Raw genomic sequence first — 18,017 nt, forward strand, 5'->3', positions numbered from 1 at the left:
ACACAAATTGCAGTTTTGTGCTTAAGGAATGACCCTCTGTTTTTTGCCCTTCTGGTTACAAAGATTTCATTTGTTCTGCTGGCTGCCACTTGGCTCCCTAATCCACCCCAACAACATCCAGTCCTACACACACACACACACACACACACACACTTTCAGACTTTTACTGTGTTGCTACACTACTCTTTCCCCTGTTTCTGATCAGATTCCCAAAACCATACCCTACTTTACTTATGTAATATTTCCCCAACACCCCCCACACACATGCATGCACACACACACACACCCATTAACTCCTGATAGCAGTTAGGCTGTCAGCTATAGTAGGCCGTTATCTTGTACTCAACTAACCACTAGAGAGGGGGACAGTACACACTTTGCCCATGCATTACACTAGCTTTTGCCAGGCTGAAGATTGTTTCTTCAGCTTTGGTTTGCTGAACAGAAAAGGAGTTGGTTAAAAGATATGATTTTCCAAACATTCTCTTCTGGTGCTGCAGACAGTCTGCCAGTCCATCAACGGTAGCTCTTTGCTCCCTGCCTATACACATACAACACTTGCACACACTAAATGACAGGAGGTTCTCTCGTATGGCGGACGAAGGACTTAATTTGATGGTCCCACTGCTAGGCAGAGCTAACACCTCCCAGGAAAGCACTGCGAGAAGGGGGAAAAGCACATTTGAAAAAGCCACTTCTTTCCCTAAGCCCAGCAAGCAAGAAGGGAGAGTTTGTTTTCGATGTCAAATGCACTCCTGTATTATTCATTAAGATGGTTTGTATAAAAACCAAGCCGTTACATCTCTTTGTGTTCCCTATTCATGCATCACTTAAAGAATGCAAAGTAGAACACTGGTGGAATCCCAGAAAATGGTCATCAATATGGGTACAATCCTGCCCCAACAGAGTTTGCAAATGAAAGCTGGCCCTTGCATTCACTATAAATCGCTGTTCCTATGTAAACCATACAGAGCAGGGCTCTGCTTTAAGGAGTCGCTAGAGAAGGTTGCGGGCTTCAGAGCACGGATTTTCCATTGCTGGGTAAGAACAAGCCAAGTATTATTTGGTCACACTACCTAACCACTTGCAAGCAGACCCATTTCAGGAGCATTTCAGGTAGCTAGTAAAGGAACAAGGCACAGCATGAAGAAAGCCAAAGCTACTCAGTTGGCTTGTGATAGAGGCAGTGAACAAAAAATAACTGACCTGCAAATCTTGCCTATAAATTAGCGGTTACCTGAGAAAGCATTTATTCCACACATTCTAACTTGCCATCTAGGACTGCTAAACAAAGACAGAAACGATACCTTGTTGAAGTAAAAGTGGCCCCACCCCATTCCAGCACAGTATAGGGATGATATTTCTTCCTGCTCGTTGCTTATTTACCTCTGTTTTAAAGCATGTTTTCGAAATGTACGTCAAACAGATTACACTATTTTAATTACAGACAAGCCCAAGCCTCTATGTTGGGGTCAAGATCAGGATCTCGGAGCTCTAGTTTTAATGCATTGTATCTGGACAGTCTGTTCTGTGTTGCTGCCTTCCAGCAGTGAAGGATGTTTTGCAAAACAAAGGGAGACAGAGCAGTGGGGCAGTACAGAGGGAGGGTGCAAAGATTAACCCTTGGCTTTTCTAGTCTTCATATTACTGTAATGCCTAGATCCTATTTCTCAGACAAGATGTTCCAGGATACCTTCTCCACTTTGACAGCATTCTTATGATTGCTGGCTTCTTGGACAGAGTCACTCGTGCAAGCGGAGTATTGGTGAGACCGCTATAGAACTTTGTATTCTTTATGGCCCAGACCAACACCAGTGAGGTCAATGGGAGTCTCTCCTTGAATCAGGGACTTAAAAAGGGGAGGGGGGGGGAACCTAACAGGGTTTTCCAGCTTGAATCCTACCAGCCCCTGTCATTAGGGGTTAACCACCTTCCTCAGTAATAATACTGGTATTTAGATCTACATTTTTGCAAGTGACCAGTGCTTTGGGAACTTGAGACACCTTAAGGGGCCTGATTTTCAGGGGTGGATGCTCAGCACTTTCTGCAAGTCAGGCCCTTTTAAGGTGTTTCAAACTGGGCACCCAAAACCACTAGTTTCTTTTGAAAAGCTAGGCCCCTGGGGGATACTATGAACATGCTGTAATGTTACCTGTTCAGTGTGGATAAGCATTTCTCAGAAGGTGTGCAGCCTCTCCTTCTGGAGTCTATCCAGACCAAGCTCTGTGGACTCCTGTTAAAGCGAAACTATTCTTAAAAAGGGAGACTGAACATTACTACCTACTGGCAAAAGGTTCCTCTTACACGATCACTTTTGAAAAACAGCGGTGCTGTTTTGGGGCTGGAGGGAGAAGGTACAAACTCCTCAGAAACTGCTGCTGGAACTAAAGAACAGCTCTTTGGGAGCAGAATGTCGGGAAGGAAGGTCTAATCTGTGAGTCTCTTACCCTCGATCATTCCTGGTGTACAGTGAACTCGAACACAGAACACAGATGGTGCAGTTTTAACTTTGGCTCAGATTTCCATTGTAATGTCACTGTAGTGAGACATATTTCTTATCTCCCCATGTGAATGACACACTGCAGCTGTTTGACGAAGGGGCGAAGGAAGATTTCTGCACTGAGATGAAAGGTTGAATTTGTTCTTATGCCCTCTCAGTGCCTCCATGGTTAACACTTTCTCCCAGCCACTTTGAAAGCGGCCTATCAATGTTTTCCTAGACCTCCACCCAAGAATTGGGTCATTGCTTCTGTACTAATAGATAAGTTTAATCACTTAAATATACAGTCTTATATAAAACAAAAAGGTCAAATTCCAGTTGAATGGGAGCTCTGCCTGAGTTCGCACCACAGATTTTGGCCTAATTTATCATAAGAAGCAAAAGTTTAAAGAGTCTATTAGTTGTATGTGTCTTGGACCGACCCAAGAGTGATCCACTTAAGCAGATTGATGTAATTTTCAAGTAGGTTGCTTATACTCTACAATAGCTGCTTGATATGGAGAGAGAATTTTTTTGTCAACTCAAAATATGCAATTAAGTATTCTGACATGCAAAGTGACATCATTTGCACTGTTTCATAAACACCCATCATGCATACACATAATAGATGTTCTCTTCCTGTCACAGGTATTTCCCTTGGGATTGTCTGTAAAGTGCAGTTTAAAAGGCATGAAAAAGCTAATTTTTACAAGGCTGTGATTGAATTCTTGGTTGAATGACAACATCTATAGAAGCGTGTTTTCCGACTGCTAATTTTCTTGCATTCTAGAAAGAAAATTCAACTGTTGTGTCGGATCAGGAACCTGCTGCTCAGAAATGACTTTTCAGGAGAGGCCACACTCAATTGTCTGCATCCAATCCTTCCTCGGTCAACGTGCAATTGTCTGTAACCAATCTTTCCCCTGTAATGTGAGCCATTTCCACAGAGGAGGAAAAGGACTACCTGAGAGACAAGGGTAGCACTAGATCATCCTATGATGTTCAATTAACTGAAGTAGTGCTGAAACTTTTTAGCCAAGTACAGAACGTTTTACAGTGTGTCTTACCTAATTAGAAGGTCATCTATCAGTTGGTGCAAGCAGCAGCAACCAAGTACTTCCAGCACACGTACTACCAAGCTATCATGTCTGTTTCAGATCAGATTTACATCCAACCATACATACTAGGCCATATCCACAGCTAGTGTAAATCAGTTCATTCCTACTGACGTGACTGGAGCTATGTCAGTTTTCCCCAGCAAATATCCGTCCTAAAATAACTAATGTTTACCGTTTCTTTTCTGTTTAACTTCCCATAAATCCTACTACTCAAGGCATCAAAGTGAGCTTGAGACCTTTTCTGTACAACAGAAAGGTTAAATTGCAATAGCTCATGAATCAATCAGTGCACTCAATGTTTTCAAGTTGCAAAAACAGTGCCAGGTAACACATAGCAGCCTGATAAAGAGGCTTCACAATGTTGGAGAACCCCAGGTGATACCTGGGTGGCAGCTGACTGTTATTTATAGTACAAATCCAAGTTAGTTATTTGTACAACTCTTCAAGACGCAACAATGCTGATTAGCATGAGCATGTAGACAAATACAGCAGCTGTACGGAGTTCAAATCCAGGTTGCTGGAACTTGTTTTAATTAGAGAAGGGGTTTTGGCAAGAACACAGGGATCCTTTAGCTTCCACCTGGACAAATCACTGGAAGAGGCTTAGGAAGAACATCAATGTATTGTTTCACCTGAAAGATGGAACCTCTAACAAATGAAGCTCCACTTTCTAGTACTGAACAGCAGAGTTAGCACTGGGAATGAGCCCAAGTCTGGGAATCAGACTTGAGGTTCTCATTTAGAGATAAGAGTGCTACCATCTAACATAGCAGGAAAGCAACTTCCTCTTCTGATTCAAATCATATCTTCTCACTGTTTGCCTCAATACCCATGCTAGGGAAATGGATAATATACAGTAAGGATTAATTTAACAAGAAGGGTATGGGTAATTTAATGGAAGGATTGACTCGGGTAGCACTAAGGGCCTGATCCAATAGGAATCTTTCCACTGATAAGGGCCTATATTAACAGGTGGAAGTTAAAGCTATATTTTAGAACAGAAACTATCCGTATAACTGTTTAGGATTTTAAAAAAAAAAAAAAGGAAAATGATAAAAATAAAGTCCCAAATCTTAACAACTGTGAAGTTGCTCCAAAACTGCCTTGTGAACAGCACTACATAAAATTACAACAACTCTTTTTTGCTGTTATTTTAACCTTTCACACTGATTATAACACATTGTCAACAACTTCATCAATTATCCATGGCTAAAAAGTGGACTCTAACGTTCTGCAAGTGTTATTAATTGGTCTCAGTGGCATGTAATGAGTTTAAAAGCTCCTACCTGTGTGCCCTCGGGGATGGTGGCTAGAGGCGGACAACAATTTACAGCACACCATTAACACATAGACCAGAAAGAGCCAGTGAGATAGCAGCATTGATTTGGCACAGAATCTCATCCTGTAGGCAGAAAAGAAAGCAGCTGCGTGAAAGAACAATATAACTAGGGAACAGTGTAAAAATGCTTCTGGGAAGAGGAAAGCTGAAAAAGATGCCGACGAGTGTTTGAAATGGTTTATTACCAGGTAATACTGACAAAAATCAAATTCACAATTGGGTTGGGATCAATTCCTTGCTAAGCGTGTTTCATCATTAGAAGCACCGCAGTGGTTATTGACACACCCATGTACGTTCTTAGTGACTTCACTAGGTTCTGTGAATCTGAGGTTTAAAAGTAAGAACCTTGCACACTCAAAGCAACATTAAATTTAAAATATCTACAGACTGAATGTTACTTTGAGCAGGTGAGGTCTTAAACTGGACCCAGCTCAGATTCAGAAACAGAACAGGAAAATCCCTCTATGATCTAATAAATTTTCAGAATACATTTTCAAAATAGAAGCTCAGCTCCCATTTAGGCACTTAAGTGAAGTAGCTGGGTTTTTTACAAAAGACTCAGTATGCAACAGCTCCAATTGAGAATAATGGGGGCTGAGCCCGGGTAGAAACCTGGCCGCAATCTGCTTTGCAAGCATTGCCTACCACATCAAGGTGTTGGGGAACTGCTCCTCACAGCACTGCTGCAATATAAAAGGTCAGATTCCTGTATTCTCATTCATGCTGAGTAGCAACTTATTCCACAGCTCATTCCAAGGAAATCAATGGGACTATTTGAGGAGTAAGATACATTGCCATGTAAGGGTGGCAGAATCAGGCCCAGTGGAGGGCAGCGTTAGTGCTCAGGTCTTCCCGGCTTTCATTCCTCTGCCATGGCTTCCACAGTAGCATTCATCATGTGGAAAGGTAATGAGATCATTTTCTTAAATTGAATTATGATGATGTATTATTTATACAAAGTACCCAAGAGTGCGCTGTGCACTTGTACCCTTAGATTCCATCTTTTCAGCAAATGCTGTAAGCGAGAATGTCTCAAACAAATTCAAAATTAGTTTATGGATGTGCATAAATTGAACTAAATACGGTTTTCAGAGCAGCAACTCCTGATCTGCAGTTAACCAGCATGCTGGGATTTGGGAAAAAGTCTACCTTGAGCATTCTTATTGATACCAAACCACCACTCAAAAAATGAACAACACAAAACTTTTTTTTTTTGGCGCAGATTTCAGTTCAGCTTTCCCGACGCAATTGCAAGGCAGTTTGTTTATTCGATTATAAAGTCAAACTGGTAGGCTAATCAGATCACGCAAGTGGGCGAACATTCTGAATGTTTACAAAAAATATAAAGAGGAGACCTCATGAACTGGACACCGCGACCGTAACGGCTTGAGGAAGCATTTCCATTTGATTTTAAAACATTTAAAATACATACCCCATCAAAACCCAGACCTCATGTTTTCTCATTTAGAACGACTTGCCTCTTTTTCCTTTCCTGCATTACAAAGTGCTTTCCTTCTCCGCTTGTTCATTAGTGGCAATATTGGTACTGCCCAAACAGCTCACAGGAGTACTTTGCAATATCACAAACCATCAGCTAAGAGCCTGTTGTAAATATATTTTAGCAACACCCATTATCTTACGATTGAAAAAAAAAATACACTGGAAGAATTCAGAGTAACAGCCGTGTTAGTCTGTATTCGCAAAAAGAAAAGGAGTACTTGTGGCACCTTAGAGACTAACCAATTTATTTGAGCATAAGCTTTCGTGAGCTACAGCTCACTTCATCAGATGCATACTGTGGAAAATACAGAAGATGTTTTTATACACACAAACCATGAAAAAATGGGTGTTTATGATCTTGTTATAATACCCATTGTAAGGAGAGTGATCACTTTAGATAAGTTATTACCAGCAGGAGAGTGGGGTGGGGGGAGAGAAAACCTTTTGTAGTGATAAACACCCATTTTTTCATGGTTTGTGTGTATAAAAACATCTTCTGTATTTTCCACAGTATGCATCCGATGAAGTGAGCTGTAGCTCACGAAAGCTTATGCTCAAATAAATTGGTTAGTCTCTAAGGTGCCACAAGTACTCCTTTTCTTTTTACTGGTGAAAAGACAGCCACATCAGTGCCTGCTCAGCTGTCCTTGCAGCATCTGCCGCTCCCCGCAAATTTCTTTTATAAACCATCTTTGTTGTACGGTGACTATTTAAAAAGTAAACAGTGTCTATTGATTTAAGAAAATGGAGTTATACTTAGAGCAGCCAGACAAGATTTTAAGATCTTCTTTAAAGGGAAGGAGATGTCTGCCTATCGTAAGCAGCTACCTGCCTCTTGAAGCCAGTGTGTGGTTACGCTGTGCAAACAAAGCTGTAAAGGGGGAAACACGCAGGGCCTGATTCCCATTTACACAGCTACAATGGTGTAAAAGGAGTCTTGGTGTAAATGAGGATCAGACCCACAAAATGGAGACTCACACTGGGCCATGCATTGGAAGTACTCCCCATGTGGAACTCATTCAGGACTGGGCCAGCTGTTAAACTTTGAGGAGCTCCATTTCCACCGATCAGTCTGGGGTTTGAGTCACCTCTCACTTAAACCAGTCTGAATCCAGCAACTCCATTAAAGTGAATCTGTGAATCTGGTGTAAGTGGGATAACCAGTGTTTTCAGCAAGGGCCTGATCCTGGTTGAAGTCTATGGCAATCAGAAAAAAAAAATAACCTACTCAGCTAGGCTTTAGAATCCGCTTACCTTTGCCAAGATAACTATAGGCCAGATCCTTCTTTTATTTATCCCCACAGTCTTTGAAGGGGAGTCACTGCCTAACCGAGAGCAGAATTTCACCTTCACACTTCCCTTGCTTCAAATGCCCCTGAATGCATGATCTGGAGCCCATGATTAGCACGGTGTTTAGTAGTGCACACAAAATGTGTAGCTTGGATATATGCGGTTATTCTTGTCATCAAGATCATTCAATTGTTCTGAGCATAAACGTTGGAAACAGACCAAACTATCTGCCGCTAACCCAATTCAGACCTCAGTTTCCCTGGTGTAAACCTGAAGGAGCACGACTGAAGCCAGCGGTGTTCCTGCAGATGCACAACAGTGTAACTGAAAGCAGACTTAGACCCTTAGAATTTAAACATTTGGAGCCTGATTTTCAGAACTGCTGGGTACCCACAACTCCAGGCGAAGTTAAGGGGAGTCTCCAACATCTGACAATCAGGCACAAGGAGGCAGATTTTTGAAAATTCTTCCTACCTCATTTGGACATCTAAATAAAGTGCTCCGGCTCCAGCAGCTCCCATTGTTCTCACTGAGGGAGGAGGCTGATTCTCCACTGTTCTCGATAAAAGCAGCCGGGTGCTGAGCACTTTTGAAAACCTAGCCCTCATGTAGGTGCTTAAATGGAAGTTGAGCTCTTTTAAAAATCTGGCTCCAATTAGGAGTGCTGGACTTGGCAGGTTGTGGAGGCCAGATTTTCAGCCAAGTTTTAGGCAGTGCAGGGAGGAGCAGTTTGCTGCTCATGGTGTCATGCAATTACTCTCTAAAAAAGGCAAAAAGTTCTTAAATGTACTGATCTAGAGAGAGGAGCCTGGGCTGTAGATGTGAATATGGAACCCCTGCAAAGGTCAGAGGAGGCGTGAATCCAGGATTTCAGTTCAAGGCCCTCTTGACCAATATGAGACAAATTCTTTCACTGAGGCCTGGCCTACACATAATAAAAAAATCAACTCCCTAAATGAAATCGTTATACTGGTACAAAATCTAATGTAGTTGTACTGGTACAACTTGTACTATGGATGCAATTATACTGGTATAAAAGATGCCTTATACCAGCATAGCTTATTCCCATTATCATATAGAAACAGCTGTACCAATATAAAGCACCTTTAGACGGATATAAATGCATTGCCACTAGGGGGTATTGTACCAATTTAACTATACCTGTATAGTTAAGCACTACAACCTTTGCATGAATAAGAAAATGACTAAGGTGTTGTCTACAACTCACTAGTATAAAGATCTCTTTTAAAAGAAAAAAAAAGTTAAGGAAAACTGAAGTTAGATGACACTAAATAATAGGAGGTGGGCCTTTCACCACATTTAGCAGCAGGTGATGTCAGCAGGAGAACTCTCTCAAAAATTAAGTGAAAGCTGTTAAGAAAGTTAAACAGTCCTATAACAAAGTGGCTGTGCTTGGCCAGCTTGTAGGGGAGACAAGGTTGTTGAGAAAGGAATGTCTCCATGCTAGTTCTGTAAGTGAACAGTATGTGGCCCAGGTCAAGATGGGGGCTCTTAACCAAGAGAGCCCGAATTGCAGCCCTCCAGACTGGAGCGCTGGGAGAAGACCCGATCCCAGTTTGAACTCCGGGGGTTTTGGGGTGGCAAAAGGGCACGGGCCGCATAAACCTTCCCACATGCGGCATGCGAGTCCTATCGACCACCCCCGACCTAAGGGAGGGCGTGAAACTGGAAGGGCCTGGTGCAACTCCCACCAAGGAACGGGAGAGATGCCGGGGCATCCATGGGAACGTTGGTGACTTCGAACTTCGGCTAAAGTGACCCCGCTCAGTTCGGTCTCGAAGGGGGGAGAGATGTGACGAAGCGGGACTGTTCTTAATGTTTCCTCTGAATAGTGTGGGGGTGCCTCAGTTTCCCCTATGCAGTTTTTAAGTATCTAGGTGGTGGGATAAGGGTGTATGATCGTTGCAGAGGGCAGGTATGTGCAGGGGTCTGGACACAGAGAATGGCCAACACCCTGTTTCCTGGCGACTGAGGGCCTGGGCCCTTCCCCCCTGCAAGGTGAGAGCTAAAGGGTTGTCTGTTCCCTTTGACAGATTCAAATGGGCATTACTGCTAGCCAGAATGGCAAATCTTCATTGCCAATTCCAAAGATAAAAAGTTGTCTTACCTTGGGGACTTTGCAAGAATTTTGTTCCAGTCAAACACAATTATTTCAGTGCGATTTTCACAGTTATTCCAAATTCCCATTTGCAGCTACAAACAAGCATTTCTGCATTTCAGAAATTTTCCTTCACTCTGGGGACCTGCAGAGGAAACCAGATTAGACAGCAATTAGAATTTGGAGTGGTGATGTTTAATAGATTTCTGTCAACAAAATCATTGCTTTACAGTGCCATCTACAATGCAATGAGAGTCAAAAGGCAGCAAAGTATTGGAGAGCTAGTTAAACTGTTTTCAAGTATACAGAGAAAACATCACAAGGCAGTTTTGAAAGATCACTGGATTAACTATGCAGAAATCATCCCATTCAAAAATAATAAATACAATGAATACAGTATTTGATCATACATGTAATTCCTTATAGCCACAAGGCTGCCCAGCCACCAAGCAAGTTCTAGGGATTGGGAAGGGCTCCACACTCCTCTGGGACCTAGGAATGATATTATGGTCCCATGATCACCTGAAACATTTTCTGCTTCCTGTCCTGCTCAGGGTCTAACCAAAGGCCATCGGTGTCCATGGAAAAAATCCCATTGACATCAATAAGGTTTGGATCAGGCCCTTTGACTTCAGTCTCTTATTCCATCAGGTAAATACCATGGGGCACATTCTGCATCCCACCTAAGCGTTGCAGAGAGCCATTTGTTCTCTCCCTGTTCCTCAGCAACCTGGCCCCAGTGCAAGATAGAGCTGCTCCATGTAGCTGTAACTTCTATGCAGGCATAACAGAGCTCCATTCTGCTGGGCCACCTCCCCACCCACCCATTGTCATGCCCGCTCCTCCCTCTTACGATGTGGGTGGGACCAATGCAGGATGCAGAGAAGAGTTCCCCAGCACAGGGGGAAACTCTCCACAGGCTATTGGAGTCCCACATGTTCAGATGCATTTCAGGAATTACCCAAACCTCTGGTGCTGGCAGAATTGGGCTGGAAATCTCACTAAAAAGGCTTTCTTGGGAAATTCCTGGTGCATTTGGTGTCCAGTTGAAACGAATACTGAAAGAACTCCAGTATTTCCACATCTGGCCAAATCCCAGCTGTTCAGAGACAGCATCACACATCCACACCCCCATCCCAGTTCAGTTTCAGGGTGGGGAGGGGTAGGAGATGGGTGGGGAGTAAGCACTCCATTTACTGAAACCAAGTTGCAATTATGACACCTTGCACCATTCCCATTTTGAATTAACTGCAACATTAGTAGCGTCACCCTGGATCTAAAGAACAGAGGTTCCGAAGGATCGCATATGGCTGCATTTTGACAATGGATCACATTATTCTCCGGGTCTGCTATCGGGACTAGTCGCTGACAGTCACCAGATCTCGTGCTGATAAGTGTGTTTTTCCAGAAGCTGCATTTTCAAGAAATTGTTCTGCAGAGAAACTCTAATAGCTTTATTGACATGTGTTCCATAAAATAATGAGCTGAAAATTTCATCGCATAAAAATTCGAGTCCCTTTGCTTTTATTGTTTATATTTGTTCTCTCTCCTACCCCGGGCTCAACTTGACCTTCCACTATCAGAAATATGACACCGTGTAATTCGTCAGCGCTCACAATAATGTGCTCTTTGCCTACTGAGTGATCAAAATGACCTTTTCTTATTTTCTACCACCACTATTCTTATTTTGCTACGCAATGGGAACAATTAGGAATTTGCTTTTAAGAAATACAAAATTACACCCTTCCTTTGGAGGGCATAGCATCTCTGGGGTCATTAAAGCATGTTAGCAGGTGCCTTTCAGTGGCTGATGCTCAGAGCAGGAAAGCCCATGCTTTGCAATGCTGATCTTTTGCTGTTCAGTTTGCAGTGAGAAAAACAGAAATTGTTGGAATTAAAGTAATATCAGGATAACAAGCTACAAATTAAATCACTTTCTTCCTCTTCCTTGTTTGACCAACATGGAGAGTATTGGCATGTGCCTGCATCCATACAATGCAGCAACTCTATTCAAGAAAGATTTTAGTAGGGTGGCATCTGAAGACAAAGATCTATTGTCTTTATTAATAATTTCTTCTATAAATATGAGTAAAGAAAAAAACTTCAGTTTTATTTTTAAAAAATTCTAGGATTTTTTTAAATACAAGAGAGAATGACTGACGTGTTTTGTGTCTGATACATGTTTGTCCATTTCAAATTAGACAGATATATTTTTACATTGCCCTTTCAGAAATCAATACCATACTATACTACTAAGTTTTTAGGTCATAACTGTTTCCTACTCAAATTTACTAATTTATATATCCTGAAGGTTTGTCTAGAAGCAAAGAGAATGTTATTGTAACCTGTTCTGTGTGTTTACTGATTAAAGAAAAACAAAGTATGGGTTATTCCAATTTGCAGTCACTAGACAGAGAGAGAAAGACTGATGACACTGCCACTAGCATAATTCAAGGCTTCCCCATGCTAATGCAAAACTTCTTGAAAGAATGGGGTTGTTTGTGGGGACGGGATTGCCACAATCCAGTCATGGGGCTGAGACTAGCTGCTTCATGTCAATAAGAGAAAGAAAATAGAAAAAAAAAAATCCTCACCTGATTATGTTAAAAGAAATCCCAAGATTTTAGTCCTGAAACTGGGTTTTGTGCCTGTTTTCCATGTAAGTAACGTTCCCCTTGGCAGATTTTAATGCTGGTTCTTGCATCACCCAGCGGGTGTGGCAATGCTTTCAGCAGCAGAACAATTACTTGTTCACAGATTGCACAAACAATACCATTACTCCTGACCTTCCGAGTCAAGATCTCTCCTGGGGAAATCTGGATTTCTAATGCAGCCAGTCCCCAGTGCCAGGGGCAGGTCACGATACTCTCATTGGCCAGTTACAGGCTCAGAGCCGGATCCTGGAAGGTAGCGAGCTGCTTAATGGCAACTGGCCTCAATGGGCCAGCTCCTTTACTTCGCTGGAGATGTGCTTCGCGATAACCGGCCCATGGGCATTGTGGGTGCTCAGTACCAGTAGGTGGCACTCTGAAATTTGCAGGATTGGCCCCATAATAACAGGGACCCTGATATACTTGCATAAGTAAGGGTTTGCAGTAACTCTGAAGGGCTCTCTAGGGACCCCAGTTCTGCCATCCCTGAGCACCCTTTCAATGGGGTTTTCAGATGCGTAAGTAATGTAAGATCATGCCCTTATTCATTAACCCGATTTCAAAACCTAACTTAATGGGGAGACTGTAAAGCTCTCTCATGTTACATGGAAAATGCAAAGTCCATTTAAGCTCCGTCTCCTCATGCTCTATAACAGTACTACAGAACCCAGTGACAACTCCCTGTCCTGAACAACATGGTACAAGACAACAGGTGTCTAACAATTCATTCTTTTTTAGCCTACCAGTGAAATGAAGGTGGTTTGTTGTACAGAGTAAGTGTTCCATCCATCCATTAACTGAATCTGAATCAAGCAACCTGTTTTCTTAGATGCACATTGACAGCAATTTAACTGTTCTTTCATAGAACGTAAGGTTTTTACTTCCACATATGTCATTGTCATGTTAATAAATACTTAAGAACACAAGAAAGGCCATACTGGGTCAGACCAAAGGTCCACCTAGCTCAGTATCCCGTCCTCGGACAGTGGCCAATGCCAGATGCTTCAGAGGGAATGAACAGAACAGGGCAATCATCAACTGATTCATCCCGTTGCCCATTCCCAGCATTTGGCAGTCAGAGGCTTAGGGACACCAGAGCATGGGTTTGTATCCTTTACCATCTTGGCTAATAGCCATTGATGGACCTATCTTTCATGAACTTATCTAATTCCTATATTAAGCTTCCATGTATGATATTGAAACAGATTATGCAACCATTATTCATGCAGGTGAGCACTTACTTACATGAGTAGTTCCACTGAAGCCAATGGGACTGTTCTCACGAGTAAAAGCTTACCAGCATGAGCAAAGGCTGAATAAGATGGGTCAAGTCCCGGCTCCCCTACAGACTCTGGCAAGTCACTTAGCCCCTCTGTGCCTCAATTCCCTAACTGCAAAACACTGCCCTGCTTCACAGTGGGAGGTTGTAAGGATAAATACATTAGAAGATTGTGAGGTGCTGAGACACTAATGGTGATGGGGGCAGATAACTAAACAGAAGTACAAAAAAAAAGTGGGCTTTTTTCCTGCCAATAGTTGCATGTTATAAAGTATCTTTTTATAGCTAGTTTTAACATCTGTGAAGAGGTTATTACCAGTGCATTTTATAACATCCTTTATAATGAGCTATTAAAAGAAGATAATGGTGTCCAAGAATTTGTAAATAGGACCTTAATTTGAAATGTACCCAATATGTCCTCAATTTAAAAAATAAAAAGGGGGGGGGAGGGGAGGGACAGAGACAGAGACAGATGGCCCATCTCTTAAGAGGCTCTTCTTCTGTAAAATAATTTGCATAAATGAAATAAATTCACATGCCATATATTGTACAAGGAGATTTGTCAGCATGAGAGTTGAGAAATTCCTTAAACTACTGAAGGTCTTTATTTAACCATTTTGAACCATTACATTTTAGTAAATGAAGCATAATGGGGGGTAGCTATCAACATATGCAATTTGTTAGTGGAGGGGGCGGGGAAAGAGATTAAGGTCCAAGTTTTACAGGCCATACATTTCAAAACCATCCATGCTCAGAGCTAAGGTTTGATTGGAAAACATCTGGCATGACATTAAAAAGTGCTAAAACAAAACGTCCAAATTGTCCTAAAGAGAGACCGCCCATTTCTAGAACTAAACAAATGTGACCAGTAGTGGATATTTAGCTATTAATCTCCAAAGGCCTAATTATCTTTACTGGAGAAAATTGTGTGTGTTTGTTTTAATTAGTCCAGGTTATTTAATTGGACTTTGTCCCTCATCTCTAATTCTTCATGTAATCTAAACGGAGTGTCAAAGATGCAATTCTCAAAATGATCCCAAACCTAATTTATTCTTCAGGAAATGTTTCCACCAGTTAAAACCACCTGATTCAGTGAACTGATTTTAAATGCAGCAAGCATTCCTTATGACTCTAATGACAGGCTATTTTGTCTAGTGGCTACCACACTTTGCACTAGCAGTCCCAAACCCTGGGTTCTATTCCCAGCTCTGCTATTAACCTGCTGGCTATCTCGGACATTACATCTCACCCCTTTGTGTCTTCACTTCTCCATCTAAAATGGAGGATAAGGAGGTAAAATGTGGATAAGAACACTGACCTCCTTTGTAAATCCCTTTGCCATCTACTGATGAAAAGCATCTATATAAGAGCCAGGTATTTCATAGTTGATCATGAATGGTGCAGAGCACCTCCTTGTGGAGTTAATGGGAACTGAGGGAATGCAGCACCTTGCATGGGGGGAAGGTCCTCATACATAAGAGCTATGCCTGTGTGACTGACATTTTGCTGTGAAGAGAAATAAACTAACATGTAGCATTTATTTCTGAAATAAATCAAAACTCATACAATGGGGGGGGGTGCAATCTATTCTTCTCTCACTGTATTTAAGATCATTTGGTCAGACAGGTCTGCAATTGTTTAATGCCATCCACATAGGCGTTATTTCCTTTTAATGTGTAGCAAACCAAGTTTTTTTTAAGGCAACAGATAATACGATCACTTCTCTTTCAAACCATCCTGAGGCGAAGTTCAGATTAAAAGGGTAAGAGCAGGTTAAAAAAAAAACAGTCTGAAAATACTTTGCAGAGACTTCACAATGCTCAGCCATCCTTTAGTGGGACATGGGTGCCCCCTAGTGGGCTAGAAACATATTTCCAAAGAATGCCGTGCCAGCAAAGCCACTTGACTCTTCCATTCGCTGTAATTACAGTTGTGTTTTAAGATACCGGAAACGGCCTAAATGGAATTCATTGCAATTTTATAGTAAAAAAAAGTTGTCCCAGGCTGATGTGAAATAAGGCAGTGCCCTGGACTGTGTACACATAATTTAGCAAAGCGATATTAAACCGTTCCAACTTTCGACATTACTGGAAAAAAAATCTCATTAACTCTCATCTATAGAATACACAGCAACTGCTCCTTCTGAAACCTCACTCCTTATTGTTTTAACTCAGAACCAGCCTCTCCCTTGGAGAAATCCCCTCAATGTCGCCTGCTTGCTGCAAAGCCTCTCATTTGAGAGTTCTCCTTTGTGTTCGAATGAGCCATCCGTGCAAATTAAGTTTTGTCATTAATCATATTAATGTGCTGGTGTCAGACTCCTCCAGTCATCCTCCACCGTCCTTTCCCCTTCCCCCCCCCCGCACCAAAGAAATGTTGTTAGCACCGTTTCTCTGCCACAGGTAAGATCCACTCTGTCAATTCAGTCCTGAACTACAGGGAGGCCACTCACATATTCCCAGGAATGGTATGCCCCACCACCACCAGTGTGTCCTCGCATGCATGGTGATGTAAGGTCACCCCAGCGGGGGCGGAACGTCACGTTCCATTGTGTTTCAGTACTGGACAGGAGACAAGCCGTCCAAAAGGAGGACTGCCCAGTTTAAAACTGGACAAGTGACCCGCCTACCTGCAGGCCTTCTTGCATAGCTGGCTGTCTCTGAAGACCCTGCCCAAGACCTTGGCCTGCATACTTGTGCAGTGGCAAAAAAGGGATCAAGACCCTTGTCCCTTATCCTCTTGGACTTGGCTATGTAGGAGGTGAACAGCTCCTACTCCTTGCCCCCCATAGCAGGAGCCTGGGAAACAGGTGAAGAGAGGGTAGGCAGAGCTGAGGCAGCGCATGGCAAAGGGGTCATGATTTGCAGCTAATATAGGCGACTAGAGAAGTACTTACCACCCTGAGCTGGCCCTAGACCAAATGGTGCCGCAGGCAAGGAGCGTCTTTGGTGCCCCTCCCCTCCATTTGTTAAACTTTTGAATACCTTATTTTTTATTGCATTTGTAGCCCATTTCATGACGTTGAGAAACAATTTGTATGCATGATTGATCCCAGTCATTTAAGATGATACAGATTTACAGATCCTACCGTGCAAATGTATTTATGCATGACATATACAAGCAAATAAAAAAAAACTGTTTCCTATATAGAAGCTTTTTAATTTTAAGAAAGTCTGGAAGGTTCCATGAGATTCTAGAAAGGTCCAGGACATTCTAGGAGGTTAGTGAAAAATGAACCCACATACGGAATACCTGAAACATTTTACTTCAAAAAGTTCTCTTTTCCCTTTTGTTGCTAATAACTAAAAGAGCACCCCAAGCCCGGTGCCCCCAAGCAGTCACCTGGGTTGCCTAGCCCTAAATCCAGCCCTGTTACTACCTTCCACCCGGGAGCAAGGGTGAAACAGGCAGGGGGACTGTGGCTCCATGAGCCACAATTCTTTCCTTGTTATGCTCCTGGAGTGGAAAAGCAACATGTTGCCCTTTCCTAGGGGCCATGTTCTTGTGACACAATCTAGCCCCCTGTAGCCACCCCAACCACATTTCATAGATTTTTTTTTTTTTTTAAGGCCAGAAGGTGCCGTCTAGTCTAGTCTGACTTCCTGCAGAACACCCAGCCTCACCTGGTGATTCCTGCATCAGGCCCGTAACTTCTGTTAGAGCTAGAGCACAGCATTTAGAAAGACAGCCATACGACGCTAGATGAGAGCTAGGTAGTCTATTATAATTATTGATTTAAAGACTTGAAGTGAAGGAGAATTCACCACATCCTTCGATAAGTCGTTCCTGTGGTTAATTAACCTCATTATGAAAAATTTGCACCTTTTCTATGCTCAATTTGTCCAGCCTCAACTTCCACCCAGTGGATCTCATTATGCCCTGTTCTGAAAGATTAAAGAGCCCTCCCCTACCTGAAATCTTTCCCTCCGTGTCAGTACTTACAGATGGGAATCAAGTCACTGCTTAAACTTCTCTTTCACAAACTTTAGTCTCTCCTGGTCAGGCAGGTTTTCCACACTTGTACCTCTTTTCTGAAACCTTTCCAACATCCTTTTTGAAGGGTGGCCTCCAGAACTGGACACAGCATTCCAGTAAGTGGGTCACTAATGCCATATACGGCAGTAATACCACCTTCCTATTCCTACGTGATATTCCCCATCTCATCCGTCCAATGACTGCGCTAGTCCTCTTAGCTACAGCATCGCTCTAGGAGAGCGTGTTGAATTGGTTTGCTACCATGAC

At 42.5% G+C, this 18,017-nt stretch overlaps 1 protein-coding gene across 3 annotated transcripts in view; it reads right to left on the minus strand.

Annotated features, from left to right (window-relative positions):
* The window catches only part of TAFA4 (TAFA chemokine like family member 4), a 110,708-nt gene that overhangs the window by 64,235 nt on the left and 28,456 nt on the right, over window positions 1-18,017 (minus strand). For all 3 annotated transcript variants that reach the window (XM_074957454.1, XM_074957453.1, XM_074957455.1), the window contains exons 2-3: window positions 9,855-9,990; window positions 4,884-4,999 (exon numbers count right to left, since the gene is read on the minus strand). In XM_074957454.1, the coding sequence (XP_074813555.1) occupies window positions 4,884-4,999; window positions 9,855-9,934 (196 nt within the window). In that variant the 5' untranslated portion in view covers window positions 9,935-9,990. The remainder of the gene's footprint in view (window positions 1-4,883; window positions 5,000-9,854; window positions 9,991-18,017) is intronic.

The sequence above is a fragment of the Natator depressus genome, chromosome 7 (genome assembly GCF_965152275.1).
Source record: "Natator depressus isolate rNatDep1 chromosome 7, rNatDep2.hap1, whole genome shotgun sequence".
In the NCBI taxonomy this organism is placed as follows: domain Eukaryota; kingdom Metazoa; phylum Chordata; order Testudines; family Cheloniidae; genus Natator; species Natator depressus.